The sequence below is a fragment of the Xiphophorus maculatus genome, chromosome 12 (genome assembly GCF_002775205.1).
Source record: "Xiphophorus maculatus strain JP 163 A chromosome 12, X_maculatus-5.0-male, whole genome shotgun sequence".
In the NCBI taxonomy this organism is placed as follows: Eukaryota; Metazoa; Chordata; class Actinopteri; order Cyprinodontiformes; family Poeciliidae; genus Xiphophorus; species Xiphophorus maculatus.
In genome coordinates this window covers 14,135,783-14,155,357 of record NC_036454.1, presented here as the reverse complement: position 1 = coordinate 14,155,357, position 19,575 = coordinate 14,135,783, and the positions used below count along the sequence as shown (strand labels likewise).

At 37.9% G+C, this 19,575-nt stretch overlaps 1 protein-coding gene across 1 annotated transcript in view; it reads left to right on the top strand.

Annotated features, from left to right (window-relative positions):
* The window catches only part of fbxl17 (F-box and leucine rich repeat protein 17), a 246,645-nt gene extending 227,397 nt beyond the window's left edge, over positions 1–19,248 (top strand). Inside the window, exon 11 of the mRNA XM_005795045.3 lies at positions 17,088–19,248. Within this exon, the coding sequence (XP_005795102.1) occupies positions 17,088–17,225 (138 nt within the window). The 3' untranslated portion in view covers positions 17,226–19,248. The remainder of the gene's footprint in view (positions 1–17,087) is intronic.
* Positions 19,249–19,575: the final 327 nt, after the last annotated feature.

Here is a 19,575-nt window from a genome sequence, read left to right as displayed (position 1 = left end):
GCCTCCTCGGAATGTCAGCAGACTCAGAAAGTGCAGAACTCATTTAGGAACTGTTAACAGGATCCATCTGGCTCCCCTCATGTGCAGCAGTGTGAACGATCCGTTTCCTTCGTCACAGTTTGTATAAACGTGCTTCTGAACTGTATACAGTTGAAAGCCGCGCCAGCATGAATGTAATGTCCACTGCTGGCGGAGGCGATATGCAGCGGTCAGGCATCCCAGCGCAGCGCATGTCAGGGCAATATTCACGCACGTAAGGACATACATGAGAAAAATCCATGCGTCTTTTTGAATTCATTCCTATTTCAGTTATATTTTCAAAAGATGAATCATACACAGTGTTCGTAGTAAAGAATTTGTTCATTTGTTGAGGTTTTTTTTTTGCTCTTCGTCCTTCCCTTCTTGTCTTTCTAAAGGAGCTCCTTTGTGTGCCGCTGTGTTTATACATGCTCAAAAGCAATGTGTCTGTGTGTAACTCTGGGAGGAATTCATGTTATTTGCTGTTAACGCAGCTCATAATGGAGTATTGAAATCAGAACCCTTAGGCCGGGGCAAATGGCACACTCCGCCTGCCTCAAACGATTACATCCCTCGGCCCTCTGGGTCCAAACGACCCCATTCTGATGAGGGGAAAGAATGTGATTGATCCAGGCTTGGGCCAAAAAGAAAATCAAATCAATTCATTCAGTCTTCTTTAAGCTGCAGCTGTGCCAGGCTTATTGAAGTATTCAGCGTTGAGGAAGAGTATTTTTTTATTCCTTTTCTGTTAAAAGGATGGTTTTTCCTCCATACAGTAATATCAGGCCTCTGTAAATCCAGTGACTCTGGCTGTTAGGTATGGTCTCCTCTGTGAGTGAATTACATCTTCCACAAATCTGTTGGAGCATCATGCATTATAGAGAACATATTTTCAGAAAGTACTCTTGTCTGCTTTGGGTCATATATTTGATTGCCTGAGGTCAGTACTTACTCAAAACGCAGAAAAAGACAACCTCGAATGTGGCTCCTTATTTGGAGGTGCCAGGTTAGAGTGTAAATCACCCAGTAAGCTGGAAAAATACATGACCATTCAACACAAACCTTTCTCCACTCAATGCTTGACTTCTCAACTATCCCAGGTTTTCTCCAAGTGCTTCTTTTAGATCAGAGCAATAAGAGATGGATGTAGGATGGAAAATATATTCTTAGAACCACTGGACAGAATGCACTCTTATATCAATCCTTTTTTTGTCATATTACAACCACAAACTCCAATGGGTTTTATTAGATTGTTGGATGATATAAGTATTTAACTGTGAAGTGGAAAGAAATTATGCTTGCTGTTAATTCAGTTTTGGGAGAACAAAAATGACCAGGTTGCCTCAGTGAGAATAAAATTGATATTCTACTGGAGAGAGTCTAGAGACTTTCTTTAAGATGCAACATTTTTATAGTTTCACTAGAGTGCAATATTCATTATACAAAGTTGCAGAGTATTTAGCTCATGGGTGAAGAAATATTCTCAAGGCTAAAAACCACGACTATGTTTCATTTCAGGTTAGTTTACAAGGTTTCAGTAACACATCTTGTTAGTTTATAGCTGAGAAGGAAAACAAAGAAAAAAAACATCCTTGACTTTACAAGGTTTTTCCAAATGTTTCACGAATTAAAGTCAGAAAAGTGGGTCGTACATTTCTATATTCAGCACCTCTGGGGCAACATGTTTTGGAGCCACCTTTGTCTGCAGTTATATGTACATCTCTTAAAGGGGCGGTATTATGGATATTCCAGACACATAGTGCAATTTTATAGCACAATCAGTTGCTATCAACCTTCCATTGTTATGAAAATGCTGTATATATCAAACATAACTGAAAAGAAATTTGACTTTCCAATTTGACGTCTTGAAATTGTCTCTGTCTCTTTAATAAGCTCCACTCAATCAGCACATCATCATAACAATGCCTTTCCATTATGCTGTTTACAACCGTTCTTAGGAGTCTTGGACTGAGAAAAAGTTCATATATAAAGCTCATATTACCCAACACTCCCCCTTTAAAATATATCTCTACCAGATTTGTCCTGCCTAAAAATCTTTCCAGTCGACCTGTGAATCTTCTGAACTTCTGAGCTACATTTGACCTCATGGTTACCACTCTGATTTAAGCTCTTCTTTTTCAGCCAGTTAATTTATGTTGATGTCTTCCTTCCTAGCTGTAATATTTTCATTTATGGATGATTGTGTAACAGTGCTCCATGAGTGGCTTGGTGATTTGATTACGCTGTAATGATGAAAAGGAGGGTAACTATAACTGCATGGGACACTTAAGAATTTTATCTGAAACGTTTTGACAACGATGAATCCTTCTTGTATTTCACAATTAGGCTGTACAATGATTTGTTCAATGATAAAAAAAAAAGCTAATAAGATACACTGAAGGGTTGTTAAAAAAAATTAAAGTCATCAACAAACTCCTGTTTTGCTCCTGCTGATCCATTTATCTAACTTGGAGCTCAGAAACCTCAGAGTTTAGATGAGCCACACAGTCTGCTCTGTCATTTCTAGGGACAATTGGCTGCTCTGCATGAACCGAGTAACACCGATAAAAACATGTCAGAGGCCAGTTCAAAAGGCCTCAGTCTACAAGAAGTATATAAAATTCAAGATGTAGTTTGGCAAGAATTAACAGAATTCTTGCCAGAATTTGGCAAGATGTTGTAGCAACAATTTGGTTGCTGATTTGAGTAGAGACTGAGACAATCAGACTTTAGCAAGCCAACCTCTCTAAAGCAAAATACAGTAACACTGACTAACCAGAACATGTTTCCATTTACAAAAAAGAAAAGCAGCAAGCCTTAGTCTTTCCTGATTTGGAAAGACATATAAGCTTCTGCCAAACACTTAACTATAACATATTGCCCTCCTTATCTAGATGCTGTTTTCATGTGTCTCACATACCTTATTTGTTAAGTTGTTGTTTACTGTAATAGGCCCTTTTGGCCACTCAGGTGAACATTTAGAGCCTTCATTCTCCAGTGATGTATCACTTTGGGGATTTCTATCTTCTTCAGCCTCAGTGGAATGTTTTCTTTAAACGTTTTTGTAGCTTGTTGAACCCCCTCATCTTCCTTACTTCCTTTCCCCTTTCATTTTGTCTCTTTCTCCTCATCTTTTGCATTCCACTCTTTTTCCCCTCTTTTTCTCATCCCTCTCCCCCCCCCACCCGTTTGCGTTTTCCCCAGCTACTTTTCCACTACTTCATTAGAGTGAAAACAAATGGGGCAGTCCAGGCTGAGAAAGTGAGAGGCAAACTCACACACTCAGCATGAAGCCCGACTAGAAAAATAATGACACTGACTGCTACCAGCCTCTTCAGGGACAGCTGGTGGAGAAAGTAAGAGATATCACAGGAATGAGATCAGGGAGGGGAACGGGAAGGAAAACAAAACGTTTGCTTCTGGGAAAGGAAAATAAGAGAAATTATTTAACACGTGTCTGAAACCGTGAGGTTATGAGAGTAAAATTAGATCAGGTGAAACAATAGAGTTAGCGCTGCATATCTGTTTTACAAATTGAGCCCCCAAAAAGTGTTTTGTGTAAGCAGTTTTGAAGTGGCTTCCCATTACCTGGAATGAGGTGGAGTGGCGTTCGGGGAGCAGGAATGAGCACGGCTGCACCCCCAGATACAACATCCAGACAGACCTTGTTAAAAGAGGCAGACGTCCCAATCAATACGGTCATTCCACCGGTGCATCCAGCTGCCTGGGACCGTGCACAGATAGGCATGCCACAGCAATTTGCAGACATAAACCAGGGCCTAATTGTTCGGGGCCTGAAGGTTTGGAGTGAGGAAAATAATTATGAAGTATGGCGAGGAGTTAGGAAGCATTTTAACTCTCGTTTAGGAAATGAGAGTTCTGAAGCTCAGCGAAACTTTCTCCGACGGTTGTTGTTATTGGTAACAGCGGGTATCCTCAATTTCACGGCCCTAATGCAGTGGGGAGTTAGAAGAAAAGCTTCATGCACAGCATCATGTGTAGGAGAGGAGCCCAGTGCTGTACTCACACCTAGATGTTCAAAGTCATGAAAGTAGTTTGAAAGAGTCATTTGCCATTTGTGATTTTCAGTGTAATCTTGGGGACTCATCCCACACAGAAGAGTTGTATCGATTGGTGGTCTTAACTCAAGCCGCTGCCTGATCATCCCTTCGTCTCTTTCTAAAGGGCAGGAGCGCGGGACAGTAAAGGAGACGTGGTGAAGCTGAGAAGTGAGACACTGACAGAGTTCACTGAGCGTCTGAGGTGAATCTCAGAATTGCCCTTCAACAAAAAAAAAAAAAAAAAAAGGATCTTTGAGAAGCGTAGGCCTGACCTCACCTGACTCTTGGGTACACTCATGCATTTCTTTTCTCTCTTATTTATTCCCCTCTTCCCTCTTTTTGCCTCTGATTTCCCTCCGTTTCCCGACTTTAAATGAGGACATCCAAGGTTGTTTGAATTTTGAATGCTCCTCACATCATGTTCATTCAATTAGTCCGTTTAAGTGCCCTCCTTGTCTATCTCCCACCTTTTTTTTCCCTCTCCCAAATTGGGGGCTGTTTACTAATCACAACTGAGGTCAATATAATCTTCCAGTTATGGTCAGACTGTTTGGCCTGGATTGTCCAGCTTGCCAATCCTGATATGTTTTGGTCAGATGAACTTGTGATTTTTGGGGGGAGATTCACAGTCAATAAATGTAAGAGCTTTAAATAAGATTAACTGTGTTACAACTGGAGGGCATCCAGAAACAAGTTAACTGTGTGACATCTTGGGTTGCAGCTCAGAAAACTAATATTTTCAGTCAAATGTAAATAGAAAGAAAGCTGTAAATGCAGGACTTTTTAAAGACTTATGTATGTAATGTTGCTGAATATAATTACGGACTGGACTGTTTATGAAGTGGCTATCAGAAGTATTATACAAAATAAAACCTTTCCTAGTGTACCTCTTAACCAGAGAGTTATATAAAACAGGCTTTTATTTGGATTTTAAGTGATAAACCCATAAAAAATGTATCCATTGAGCAGTGGCAGAAAATAAATCATTTTTATATTGTCTATTAGTAAATATTTGAAAATGTTGCATCCATTTGGAGGGTGGTTTAGAAAAAGTCTTCATGTGTCTAAATAGCAATGGCAATGTCCGGCCCTGTGGGAATATCTTTTAAGTTCATGCTCAGAGATTCACTCCTTCCAATCTGGCTGAGCTTGAGCTATTTAGCCAATAAGAATGGGCAAAAATGTCAGCCTAGAGGTACAAAACTAACAACCCCCTCCCCCAAAACCTGCAGCTGTTATTTCAGCAAGAGCTGGTCCTATAAATTTTTGACTTAAAGTTGTTGAATGCTAATGCATGTATCAGTTTTCGTAGTATTGTATTCCACTTCATAATTCTGAACTACTTTGAGGTTGTCTCATGTAAAATCCCCAAAAATCCATTGCTTGGGATTGTGATGTCACAGTACATGGACAGGCTTCAGAAGATTAATGCTTTTGCAGAAGCTTGTATAGGGCTTTCCTTCACTTTGGAGCTTTTTCTAATAGAGAGAAACTTGACAGTAATTGCATTGCTCTCATTACAATATCGAAAATTAACCCATAATCCGGGCTAATCAGTGCAATCAGTGACGTCTGTGAAGTCACAGAGTGTTGCTAAAGTCTACATTTGTGATTTCAACACGTTCAGAATTTATTCACTTTAAACAGTCACTACCAATTTTGTGTCACATGTTTTTTGCAGAGGGCAAGATGTCCTTATTTATTCCTTCATTTAGGAGAACGAGGTGATCATCTTAAACAAATAATTAAACTCAATCAATCTGTGAGGAATTCTGCGTTGGCTTGACCTTCAATAAGCCACTGTGGAATTTCCTCTGCTTGGTTCTTGTTTGTCTTTCTGTGTATTTATGTGCACCCATGTTACTGCCTATTGCTTATTTCCTTATGAGGCCAAAAACGGTCTTTATTGACATCTGTTGTCTCAACAGGTCTGCAATGTATAATTTCTAATGACAACATTGTGCGGCATTCTTCTAATTTGACTTTAGACCCTCTAAAACAGTGTGGGCGTCGGGGTGTGTGTGTGTAGGGTGAGTCTGAGTTGTCTGCAGATTTTGTTTTAGAGAAGATTTACTGTGTGGCTGTGTGTGGATTAAAGATACAAAACACACCAGCTCTTTAGTCGGGCACAAAAACCAACAAACAAAGAAATCTAAAAACATCATATTTTCATCTCCAAAGAAAACCAAAAAAATGTACAAGGTTGAACTGTGTTTTTTTTTTTTGTTGCGTGTGTGTTTTCTATGTCCTGGTCTTGCAGGGATTGGGTTAAGGTTACATGACATCATCCCCTTGCTCCTGAAATGAAAAGCCCATTCTACATTTTTTTTTAAAAAAGTTTCCTTTTAGCAGTAACTATTTGTACAAGCCCAGTTTGGAATTCAAATTATTTCACTATAGTCATTTAGCTCAAGTTCACAAAGAATGATATTGCAGAGCATTTTTTCAGACAAAAAGATTCAGTTCATGTACAATTATATAAAGTATGACTTCTTCCAAGCTCGGTCCAAATTACTATAGCTTATTTCACTGCAACCCAATCATTGTATACAGTCAAATTCAGATACTATTACATTTGTCAAATTGAATTCAAATTATTTTAGAAAGTCATACCGGCTTGCATTAGGTCAGGTTTGCTAGTAATCCCTCATCCAGAGCATGCATGTAACAAAATTTAAAAGGAACCACTTATGTTTAATAGAGAAAAACCTCTAGCAGAACCAGACTCAGCATGAGCCGTCATCCGACTGACTGGACTGACTGGAGTTTGAGAGGAAAGAAAGGAGACAGAAATTACTTTTGTGCAAAAGAAAGTCAAATAATGTACAGAGTTCTGAGTTCGGTGAATGGCTTCAACCAGAAGAGTGAAGCAAAGAAACGATTGGCCAGGAACACTTTCCATGGAAACACGAGTGCACAAGGGAACCGACAGCAAAAGCTCCCACAAGGCTTCCAGGAAAGAGACAGAATCACTTGCCAGGAGTACTTTCTATGGGAAATGAAAACGGAAAGAGTCCGCATAATTTATGCCAGAACTCAGTCAGGGGTTTTGTCCACAAGAGAAAATCACCTAAATAAAGAAGCAGTGGCCAAGAGCGCTTACTCTAGAACAAAATATGGACAAAACACCGATGAACAGCTCAGTCGATGGCTAAATTCAGGTAAAAAACATAGTTAAACACAAAGTGTCTAAGGTAGAAGGACTTTCTTAAAAGAAAGAAAATAAAATAGTGGACAAAAAATAATAGCAGCAGAAACTCTTTCCTACAGACGTTGACATAGCTTAGATCACTTTGTTTATCCCTTCAGAATTATAATCCTTGGAATTGTATCTACCTGATTACTTTCTACACACGCTAGTGTAATATGTCACTACACCTCCTAGTTTAGTTACTTTCATTTTAGCTTTCCCCAAAAGATTTTTCAAGATAGTGTTGCCAATCTTTTTTGCCAATCTCTGTCTCTGAGACCGACAGAGAAATTATGTAAGATCTCCTGAATTATGGTATGTTTTTACCCCAGTCTACAGAGATAACAAAGCCAACGTAGAAAAGAGATTCTACTTAGCCTTTTTCACATTCCTCTAGTTACCTTTGTCACGCTTGATGGAGTGTGGGGTTTACAAACCTGGCCTCCAGAATCTCTTTTGCTGACCCCGTTCAGTAGAGCCGCCATTCCTCTTTTTGTGTGAGTGTATGTAGTGACACCCTGCTTTTCAGTTCTGCTCCAGTCTGACATTGTGCAGGGATGAGAAGGACCAGACCTTAGATGTCGCAAGCAGCGCCTGATCTGGTTTTTAAAAGCACATTCAGAGCCATGCACCACAGATTTCTGCTCGGGTTGCTGTGCTTTCTGGGACTCTCTGAGCTTAATCAAAATGACTAAGCTCAGGCTTTCTGTCGTGAAAAGCAGTCTATTTCCTAAGCTTCAGAGCCAAAGCATCAATCATTCATTTAGAAATCTTGAATCCTTCAGATAAAATTGCTGGGACTTCTTTTGTGCTCTTTAAATCTCCCTTTTTGTCATTTTATTTCTTTTCTATCCATTTCTTTCCTCCTCCTCTCTCAACAAAGAGGAGAACTATCTCTGCTTTGCAGCTACTCTTTGCCAAACTTTACAACTGGGGGTCTTTTTCTGAGCACTTTTAAAAGCCGTAAATCTGACCTGTGTAAATCTAGACTTGTTTAAGTTGTGTTACGCTATGACCTGATGCACTGCATTCTTCTGCTGTCTAAACAAGCCTTTTTTAAACATTTACCCCAAATGTATTTACTAGTTGAATGATACACTGTTTACATGGGAGTAGACAGGGAGAAGGGCGTATTTGTCTCTCTTTATGGGCCGGGAGTAGCCATGGCTGCCACATCGCCTAGGTAAAAAAGAAAAAAGAAATGAAATATCATAATGCAGACTTGGGCTGAACTTAATGAAAACACAAAGGAAATGAAAAGACATTTGGCTGTTTTGCTGAAAAAAAAAGGTTCAACTAACAATAAAGCACTGTGGATTTTCACGGGGTAGTATTTTTTCCGCTTCTATTTTCCTAGCCTGATTGTTAGGTGGACTCTGAGGATGCCCTAATCTTGACAGTCTAATTTGACATCCATCTTTAAATTTGTATTGCTGATTATCAATTTACAGCCCCTTCCTTCCCTTCTTTTGAGTTGGGGAATTGAACTGCTGCCGCATGACTCAACTTTACGACTGTTTTTACTGCCCTGCTCACTGGGAGAAGGCCGGGTGTTTGCAGTAAATGTATATTTTACATGGTGTTAGAGTGCATTTGCATCAGTGGATTAGTGTTGGAGCACTCTGCTTTGGTCTGCTGTTATTTACAGTTGCTCTCTAAAAGTGTACACACCCCTTTTAGAATGTCAAGTTTTTCTGTGATTTTTTTAAAATGAGGCCATGAAATATGATTTATAACTTTGTTCTTTCTTTTATGTCCATAAATGTGACATTTATTCTACAAAAACCCTTTGTTATAAAATAACAAAAGGGTGCAGTGACCTGATTGCATAAATATGGATATCTTTAAGTAAATGCCTTTATTTTTCAGTGTCACCTCAGTTTAATGACTTTGTGAGATCAGAACAAAAGAAAAACATTGAACATGGCCAGCCAGAATATAGAACTAAAGTTGATTGAAAATCTGTGAGATCATGTCAAGTCTTGAAATGTCATCTTAATCTGAAAGAGACTTTTTGAAAGCTATATTATATATATTGAAAACATTGTTGAAATCAAAATGAGATATGCTGACAGTGACAAATCCTTCCTAAAGATTAAATGCTGAAATCAATTCAAACAATTGTTTAATATAGCATTTGTTTCAGAGCTTTCACACCTTCTGCCTTTTTGGGGTTTTTAATTTATTTTTCTTTCTAAAATTTGAAATAATTGATCATGGTCTTGTTTTTCTGTTCTGCTGTCTGATTCAAAAGCTGCGCTCTCACTGCATTCTCATTTGTTGCTGTGCATGTTCATAAAAAATGCTTTTTGCTAAACAACTAATTCAGCACATATTTTTGTTTTTCTCCTGCCTTATTGTACTGTCTGACAACAGCACATTACCCGTCAGGATGAATTACACTGAGCTTAGATCCAGAGGGCAGCATCTTTGAAGTTAAAATGGGGGAAAATATCATAAGTACAGGCTTGAGTCCAGATAGCCGCGGCTGCTCTCCCAGATGCTTCTCAGAGATTAGAATCATCAGTGTGCAGTGATCTGCTCTATCATATGGCTCTCCTACAGATTTGGCAGCTGTTTTGAAAGGAGGGTTGTATAGGCCGGGTCACTGAGTCTGGACTAAATGAGGGGAAAGTAAGAAAGGGAGAAAAAAATCTATCCAAGTGCCACATATTTGAAACACCACCCCAGGGATTTTATTCTAGTGTTCTCAATTACATTTTAATTCTATGTCGCCTAGCAGCAAAATATTATCAAGCAACTTTTTGCCTAGTAACAAATTTGCTCTGTAGGAAGACAATGACTTTTCAGTTTCAGGGGTGCAAATGCAACCAGAAAACTCACCTTTGTATAAACCAGTTGGATTCGGTATTTGGTGTGACCTTCATATCTCACATCAGCTCTAAGCCGCAAATACCGACCAGGTGTGGTGATATGATCACATATCATTCAATATACCACAGAGCAATGCAAAGCATATATAACATAATAGTGCTAGAGCTGAAAGGATGAAAACTACAGAGACTTACTTTGAAAACTTTCTACAACAGGAGTTTCTTTAGAAAAGAAAAAAAATATTTAGTTATTGAGCTTCTAGCCCATTAACCTATTTTACTGCTATATCCACAATAAACACTATATTCTAATTAAAGACGTCAGAACACAAAGTCATCATTTATTCAAAAAATCAAAGCTGAAATGAAAAGTGGGGGGAATAAAACAAAACAATTCTTAGGAATAAAAGCAAATAACTGGCTGTTGTTGGTGAGCTAACATTTAGAAAATTTACTCTGAAACTGTTCTTCAGAAAGTGTAAGACCACATGTTTGCTTGTCTGGAAAATCCTGAGTGCTTCAAAGTAAAAAAATATAATATTTATTTCGAGAAAGGTTATAAAGTCATCTCCAAACAATTTGGAGTCCATTGTTTTATAATGATCCATTGCTTGTGGATAATGGTTACGAGAAGAGGTCAAACAACATAAAGAGTCTATTTATTTGTGGTTCTAAAACAAATAAGTCACAATAAATAATATTTATTGTTTACAAAAAATTAATAAATGTTTTATGTCTTATGAATTTTAAATTATTGATATATTCTGGTTCACATTTAAAGGAGCAAAGTGTTTTTACTTTGATCTGGAGACTACCAAATGCATCTTGGAATCCCTAAAGACTCCAGAATAAAACAAAAAACCCCTTCAGGATTTTTAGCAAATATGTTCAAAGGTTCCACAAAGTGAGCATCACAAATCTAACATGCTGTGATTATCACCTTGTGTGTAGGGACTTAAACTGAATTTCTCACAACTCGGATGTCGTAAAAATGACCAATTAAAAATATTTCCTCATCTTGTGCTACCCTCTTCTGATCCTCTGTCAACGCGAATGAAGATTCACTCACTAAAAGCTTGGAGAAACTCAGAATGATGTCAGCCTGACCTACTCTCTGATTAAGTCAGCTAATAATTATATTACTACCTAGGGGACTTCAAACAGTCTTGAATAATAATGAATAATCGGTGTGTATTATAAGGGACACACTAAATTTAGACATGAAAGGACGTAATCTTTCACAAAATGTTTTGTTTTTTTTTCTCATTCGTAGACTCGTGACACATTTCTTAATGCACCAACAAACTTGTCAAGAGTTAGTGTAGGGAATTTAAAATATTTAATTACTTTCACTATGGCAGTAATTTAAAATAGAAGTATCCTGTACAACAGATACAAATTGTTTAAATTAGATACCAAACCATTGAAATTCTTTATTCTGCTGCAGTATTAAAATTTCACACCCAGCATAATGATTGAATCAGGAAGATTTGATTTGACTCATTTGAAGCCTGTTGCTGTAATTAAATATTACCATAAAAAAAATAAACACAAACTAAAAGTTTTTATGCATTCTGATTAGGAGCAACAAAGCAGAGGTCACCACAGTTGTTACTCTTCTCATGATTTCCATCAAAGCAATCCAGCTTTGGCTCAAACATTTAGCATTCCCATAACCAGCAATTAGCATATGATTCAGCATTTTGATTGGAGTTATGTGCGCGAAGTTTGCTCAGCAAGTGAAGCTGCACTAAATTAGCATTAATGAATGTTATGGCTTCTCATCAGTGTGACAGGTCTATTCTTTAGATCTGTTTTAATTGTAATTAAGACCTGATTAACAAGCTGGGGGATGTTCTGTACTCAGTTCAGGAATGTAGCCTAATATGCAATGAAGGCAATCAGGGAGTTGTCATTTTATTTGTTAATGAGGCTCACCCATATGTCAAAACAAACTTAACTTATTGTCTCTAAAGCAGCTATGTTCGAAGCCCTCTGTTATTCTGCTCCCCTCTTCATCTTTGTTTTTGTTTTTTTACGAGTTGAGTTAAATGCCCACTTTTTGTTTATGTGGAACAAAAAGAATAAGTGCTTGCCTCTAATTGAAACCTCATTAAAGACTTCATTGTAATAAATTTTATAAATATCATTATGTTGAACTTTAAAGTGGTTGCATGGAGTAGTTATCCGCAGTCAGTGTCTTTGTTTGAAGTAGACAATGGTAAGAGTTATTCATTTTGAAACATTAAAGAAAATTGTGTCACAAGACAAGAGCAGGACAACCTTTCAACCAATTAACAAACTGTAACTGCACACACTGGAGCTGCTTAATTTTTCCTTGAGCCATGACTTATGGTTCCTCTTGTGTCATCCAATTACAACAACTATGAGACAGTAAAGTTGAATGATAACAATAGCAAAGATGATGTAATTTTTTTTTCTGGGAAGATAAATGAGGCATGTTATATAGGTAAAGGCTCTTGAATGGAGAGACATGTTCAAAAATCCCTTGTTAGATTCTACTAAACAGTAGCAGCATGTTTCAGGTGCTTATACAGATATTGCTTGCATGAGAGAAAATGCCTTTTTAATCAGCCTTTGTACGCATAAGTAAAATAGTGGAAAAAAATACATACTTTAAGATTTACTTTGTTGTTTGGGACCTAAATGTCTTTTTTTTTTCTCTTTCCCCATATTTTGAAAACATTTCCAGGTGGGCTTAAGGTGCCTTATTGCTTTCTCCATCTTTTAAAAGGAAAGATGTGGTGAAGTGGTTAAAGTCTGTTTTGCTGACTCACCAAGCAGTGTAGTCAAAGCATTGCATTGGCTGACTGGTAAAGGGGCAGACCGGTTTTGTCAACTGATGTAGTGAGGATAGATGAAATGTGCGACTAGACAGCTGCAGGATTTAGAAGCAGAAACAATACACAGAAATAATTTCCAATGACAAAAATAAGAAACTGAGACATACATTTTAAATTTGAAGCATTTGCTCGGCCAACAACAGGATTGCTTCACACTGTTGTTCCGCCGTTATTGTTCTAAAATAAATTCTCCTGGGAGACTTCAGACACAGATTTTTTGTGAAGTTCTTTCCTGTCATACTGCAGGGTCTGCTCTCTGAAAACCCAGAGGTATGTGAGGGATGTCAGTATCTCGTGATTTATGAATGGGCAGGTGGATCTCAAAGGCAGCTTGTCTGAGGCTGTTCATTCTGATAAAATTAGCATTATGTGAAAACAAAAGGTACTTGTCCTATCCATAAATTTGGACTTAAATGTATATAAACACTATGAGGGCTGCACATAAATAGGCAGTCCCTCCAGGATTTTGCTATTGTTTTTGTGATTTCTTTGCAATCAAAGTCATTGATTTTGTGACACTACTGTAGCATTTTTTTTGCCCCCATTAGCCCCCTTTGAAAATCTACATTTAAAGGAAAAAAGATGAGAAAAAAGTAACAAGCAGACAAATTGGACACCAAGAATTTTTTATTATTTGAAGATCTTAATGAGCTTGATTTTTGTTACTAACCAAATCAATCACAAATCAATAATCAGACTGTAACTTGACACCAGGAAAGGCAGAGGCAGCAGTGTAGTAGCAATAAGAGATACTGTCAACTGCAGGTGGGCGTTAGCAGTCACTTAAAACCCAGTTTTTGACTACATTTGCCAAAGATTTGCAATAAACCCAGAATTATGCCTCATCATAAAATACATGGAGATCTGTTGATTTCGTGTATGAACTTCTGTGATCACAGGATTGCAAAAACTGGAGGGACTGGATTAAGGAAAACATGCAGTCAAATTAAAGAATTTTGCAAATACGATAGAAGTTCCAATCAATGAATGTTTATCTAAACAACATAAATTACTTACTTCTTTGAATCCTTTGCTTACATAGAGCCCACACTGTAAGTAGTCTACCAGGTGAAAAAAGCTAAATTCAGTATAGTCTCTTCCAACAACATGGCTTAATTGTAAAAGATGCATATGGCTACTTCTGTTCTTTTGGTAAAAATAGTCTTAGTTGTAGTTTCCAAATGTTCCCACTGAAACATCCCAATGCTGTCCTGCTGCATTAAACAACAAAAATCACCTGATATATTTCTTGCAAAAAGAGCCTGAATGTATATTATTTACATTATTATCTAATATTTATTACAGACTAAGAAGTTCTAAATGTGTTTGATATTATAATCCTAGGACTGTTCTGCAATTTATAAGTCAGTACTTAAAAGCTGTGGCATGACCTGTCAAGTGAGGTAAAAATGCCAAGCTAATTTCATGCCAAGCTAATTTCCTGTTCACAATGAAATTTTGCATGAGCACAGGTGGATTAAAATAGGCTTAATGTACCCAGAAAAACACCTTCTGTAACTTACTTTTAGCACAGTGAGAGAATCCCATAAAGAAAAGGACACAGAGATTTGGAGCACTGCAGGCATCCTTTGATTGTAATATCAGTTTTTATGCCCTGTATGACTAAAACCTCGAGGACAAAATATCTCAGAGGTTTTTTTTTTGTTTTTTTTTTTTCCTTTCCCTCCCATTCATATTATCTGCAGGAGTGCTCCACTTGTTGAGTTTGATCTTTTCATTGCATGAGGAACAGTGATGATTTGTTTAATAGAACTGCCTGGCGGTTAGGATATTCATATTAGCTGAGCAAAATAATGTGAAATCTTTAAAGCAATATCCTGAAACACTGTATTATTAATGGTTCAGCTAATGGATCGCTGAACAAAGCTCTGAACTTGTTGGTGGAATATTCCCAATTTGAATCTTACTCACCTATTTAATGCACCTTTTCTTGAGTTAATGTGTTATTTTACATTTAAAAGGCAATCTTTTCCCATCACTTCTGTGCCAACTCAAAAGAGTCGTGAGGCAGAATAGTTTTGGCTCTCACTGAGGATTTTTAGATCACAAAGTCAAAACAGTTTCATGTGAGAAAATTTTCAACCGCTTGGATGTAATTAACTTTATTTTTCTGGCATCGCTACCATCTTGCTAAAGCGCTCTATGTTGACACCTGACTTTTAACTCACTGTAAAGTTTCTTGGCAATCAGGAGAAAGCCTGAAAGTGTATTGTTGCCTTTTATTTTCAGCCTGGAGTTTCCATTTTCTCTCTGTGACCCGAGAGACATTAGTGTTCTGTCTCCTTCAGAACACTTATTTCTTTGATTCATCTGGTTTCACCCCCACTCTCTTTTTGTTCTATCAATATTTCTAGTTACCAAGGAACTGCAGAGCATCACTGCTTGTGGTTTGCACTGAAAGGAAAAAAATAATAGAATTTGAAAATGACGAGCAGTTTGTTACCAAAAGGGCCCAAAAACCCAAATGCTCTAATGGACGAATCCTGTAGGAAAAGTGAAATACTTTTATCACTTGTTTGGCAGCAACAGTTGACTGTATCCCTAACATTAATATAAGTATGCATACATCATTTCCACTGGAAAGCATCATGCTCTCGGGTGGGCGGGAGGCCGGTTCTGGGTGGGTTGCAGTTAAGCCCTTCAGGTCTCCAGGGTTACTCTGTCTCTGCTCTTTGTCAGCTTTTCAGACTCTCTCACTCTTGGCTCTCAGTGATGGTCTGATAGAGTGTTAGACTGGCAAAGATGTGCAAGAGAGGCTATTAGCCACTTGTCTTTCTGGTCCTCTGAGAACATGAAGGCCTCATTAGCCCAGTGAGCTCAGCTGTCCTCTGGTACTAAACCCGCCGCCACAGTCCAATTGTGTGTGCGGATAAGCATGTCCATAGACTTCACCCTCTCAAGGAACTGTCTGTTCAGTATATTAGTCGAGAATCCAGTAATTTCTGAGACCCAGGCCCATTCGGAATGTATCTACTCAGCATCTGGTACTATAGAGGCAATGCAGAAATTAACATGTTTAAAAGAGAAAGTACACTAGTTTATATTATGGCTTTCAAAAATGTGCATTAGGTAGACCTAGAGCAAAAATTGCCTTAATTTTTTCTGAGCTAAAAATATATTAGTCATTTGTTTCTCTAATTAGCACTGTGAAAACAAGATTGCATAGTACTATCTGAAAAGTTTCTTGCTATTTTTAAGACCCAAGTCGTGAGCTCATAATGAACTTCTCACTAACGAGGAGGGAAAAAAAAGATATCTTTGTGAAAAAATTACAGCCTTTTGCAGGGACACAGAAAAAAAAACTGCTGAAGGGAGAATAGAGTCAGTTTGCGGCTTCTGATTGAAACTGTCCATTCAAAAGTTTTCAGTTCTTTCCTTCGACTTCAGTGCCAGACCTATTTCTGCCATCAGATCTTGGATAATTCAGCAACTGAGCTTGTCCAAATTTTAGCTTAACCCTCTATGGCATGGCGTTGCCCTCAGGCAACAAACCACATAGCTGTACCTCACATTGCTCCTTTATTTTATTTTTTGGGGGGCATGATTTTTGACATATTTTTGTCCAAAAAATAGTTCTTTTATGAATATAGTTTTTGTTTGATTTGTATTTCATTTCTCATAATCAGTGTAGACAATCTTGGTGTTCTAGACCAATGTTACCCTGAGGCAACAAACCCAAATCTGGTTCCAGGAGGTGTCAGAGTCCGATTTTATGATTGACATGTAATTAGGGACCACCAAGCTCCCAAAGAATGCAGGAAAATATTTCTTCCCCACAAAAATAAAAAGTCATGCCATAGAGGGTTAAAAGCAGGGAACTGATGAGCTGCTCGGCATTTAAGAACAAACAAATATAAAAATGTAGAAGATTACAATCCTATGCCATCGTAATTTAAAACATTGCCCTGGTAGGCAACTTGTTAGTCACAGTTTTTTTGCCTTTTGACTGCATAAATATGTGAATGACAACAGCCTTTTACAAAATTCTATAAAGTTAAAACTAATGTATGTATGTTTAATGTATGTTGACTGCAATTTAAACTAGTTTCTGTGACCACGCACAACACTGTTGGTGATGCAACATATTTACGTTTCACAGGTGAACGAGGAGACGGTGGAGAGGCTGGTGGTTCAATACCCTCACATCGTTTTCAGCACAGTGATGCAGGACTGCAAGAGAACCCTAGAGAGAGCTTATCAAATGGGTTGGAGCCCCAACACGTCGAACTCTTCGTAGCTGCCGCTGCATCGCAGGCATGCACGCACATAAACACACAGCTTCACATACATACAAGCACAAGTCAGTGCAGCTCAGCCATGCTTCTCATTCACCCTTCAGTCATGCATGTCAACATGTAGCGACACACTCAGAGACAGAAAAGAAATCAGTCCATCATAAACATTTAAGGTAAAGTTCTGTTAGTTTGTTCTACAAACGATGAATAAGACTTCATTCATTGACTACGTTTAGGTTGTTGTCTGAAACAATGTTTTACAAACATCATTTTTTGTTTTCCCGCTACAGGTTAATACAACAAATTTTGTTAGAATTTTTTGCATCATCTTGATTGTAGAGTAGATGTGAGGGTACAAGTTTTTTGAATAGTTTTGAAAATATATCTATAAGTGAACAAAAGGAAGAACTTTTACCTAACAGAAATTTAGCCATAGTTAGACCAGTCATTTTATTTGAAGATAAAATAGAAAAAGGTTTGCTTCCTCTGATGGAACCACTCTTGTCGAGGTCTTTTCCATGTCAGCCCAACATGATGTTCGCTTTCCTCCACACTGCTCTGCTGAGCTGCCTGAGGAGGAAGAAGAACGCATGGAGGAAATATATTTGTCTTCTGACCACTTAGGTCAACCTGAACTGCCACGGCTCCAGACCGCACTTGAGGCATTTGTAAGGAAATTGTCAGAGGGGATTTTTTTTTTCTCTCCATTTGGGCAATAGTTTTCTTCTCTTTGGACATCGGCGCAGTATTACACGTTTTGTGGATTTGTTGGGACCATTGACGAGCCTCCGGTGTCAGAGACAGAAGATTTCGTGAAAGACTCAGCGCAGAAACAGTTACTCTCAAGCCAAGAGAATGCCGTTGTGTGTTGTTTAAGCGTGCATGTTTCTGTTTTTCATCTTTGTTTCAAAGTGCTAGTGGTGTGTAGACGAAACTGAGATCCATGTGACTTTGGACTCCATGCTGCATTATCTGCAGTGCAAATATTGATAATAACTGAGCATCACATCATCAAATTTAACTTTGCTTGAAATAGAGATTGCCTTGTTTCACACAAAAAAATTCCCAAACGTTCTGGGTCCTTTTATTAGAACATAACATGCAGAAAAAGTTAAACTGTTGTTCAGATGAACAACTTGAATTTCACTTTACTGAAGTGTTTCCTTACTGAGTTGGTATGAAAGCGTATCTGATCTCATATAAACTAAATGAAATTTATTTAGCCTACTATTAGTTTGGATTGTATCCTTGTTAGCATTAGCTCTGTAATGCTGTGAGCAATTTACATTTATTTAGCCAAATGCGTCGTAACCTTGTCTGTTTGCACAGCACAAATAGATCGGGACTCTTTGAACACACGTTTATGAGAATCGTATTGTGTGATTTATGTTTGCTTCTTAAAGACCTGATCCCCGAGTTTCTATAATTCACAGGACTTACAGTTACAAGCTTTAGGGCTGCAAACAATTATGCAAAGAAGGACAAGGAGTGAGTATGGACTGGTGGAAAGACTAGAAAGGGATTTCTCCTCACATCTCAATCATAAGTTGAGAGACCAACAGTTTACTAAGCCTTAGTAGAGCAAATTATAACAAACCAGTGGAAAATCAGTGGATGAGAGTTGATCACAGTTCTGTCATTCAATAGAAACTGAGTGCTGCACAGTTTAAAAGTAAAAAAAGCAGGGTATTTTTGTAAGGTGTGAACCAACTCTGGACTCCAAACACCATCCCACAGGGAGCACACCTTAATGAGCTGAAAGTTTGAGTTGAAGTATAAACTTTGCTGGCGCATACAGATTACAGACAGTTAAGAACAGACTCATTTTAACCTTGTTGGGATTTATTGACTTTATCCAAAGGAAGACTTGTCCTTTGGCTGTGTTTTTGATCTTTTTATTCTTTTTGTAATCCCTCTAGGCACTTCCTCCTCTGCTAGGTGTTGAAAAGATTGATTTCTGATTTGTGAAGGCAACCATAAATGACTGGATTTACATAATAATAAATAAAAACACTACAACTTCAAGATTTCTTCTGTCCTTTTTTTATGTGTGATATAGCTGGAGGACAACTTTGAGAAACAAAGTAGAAAACACTGCTGCTTCTGTTGTCGTCATCTGTGATGCTTCGTTTGTTTGTTTCAACGTTTATTTGATATGACATATAGGAATAATACTCTGCTTTTGCTTTTGACAAAAAAAAATTCTGACAAAGATGTAAATGATGAATAGCTGTAATATCATAACATGTTTTCCTTCTGCAGCAAAAGTAGTTTAAAATATTGAGGTGGGTGTAATGTCTAGACCACTTAGTAGTTGTTATGTTGATCCTTAAGTGGGCATCACCTTCTACC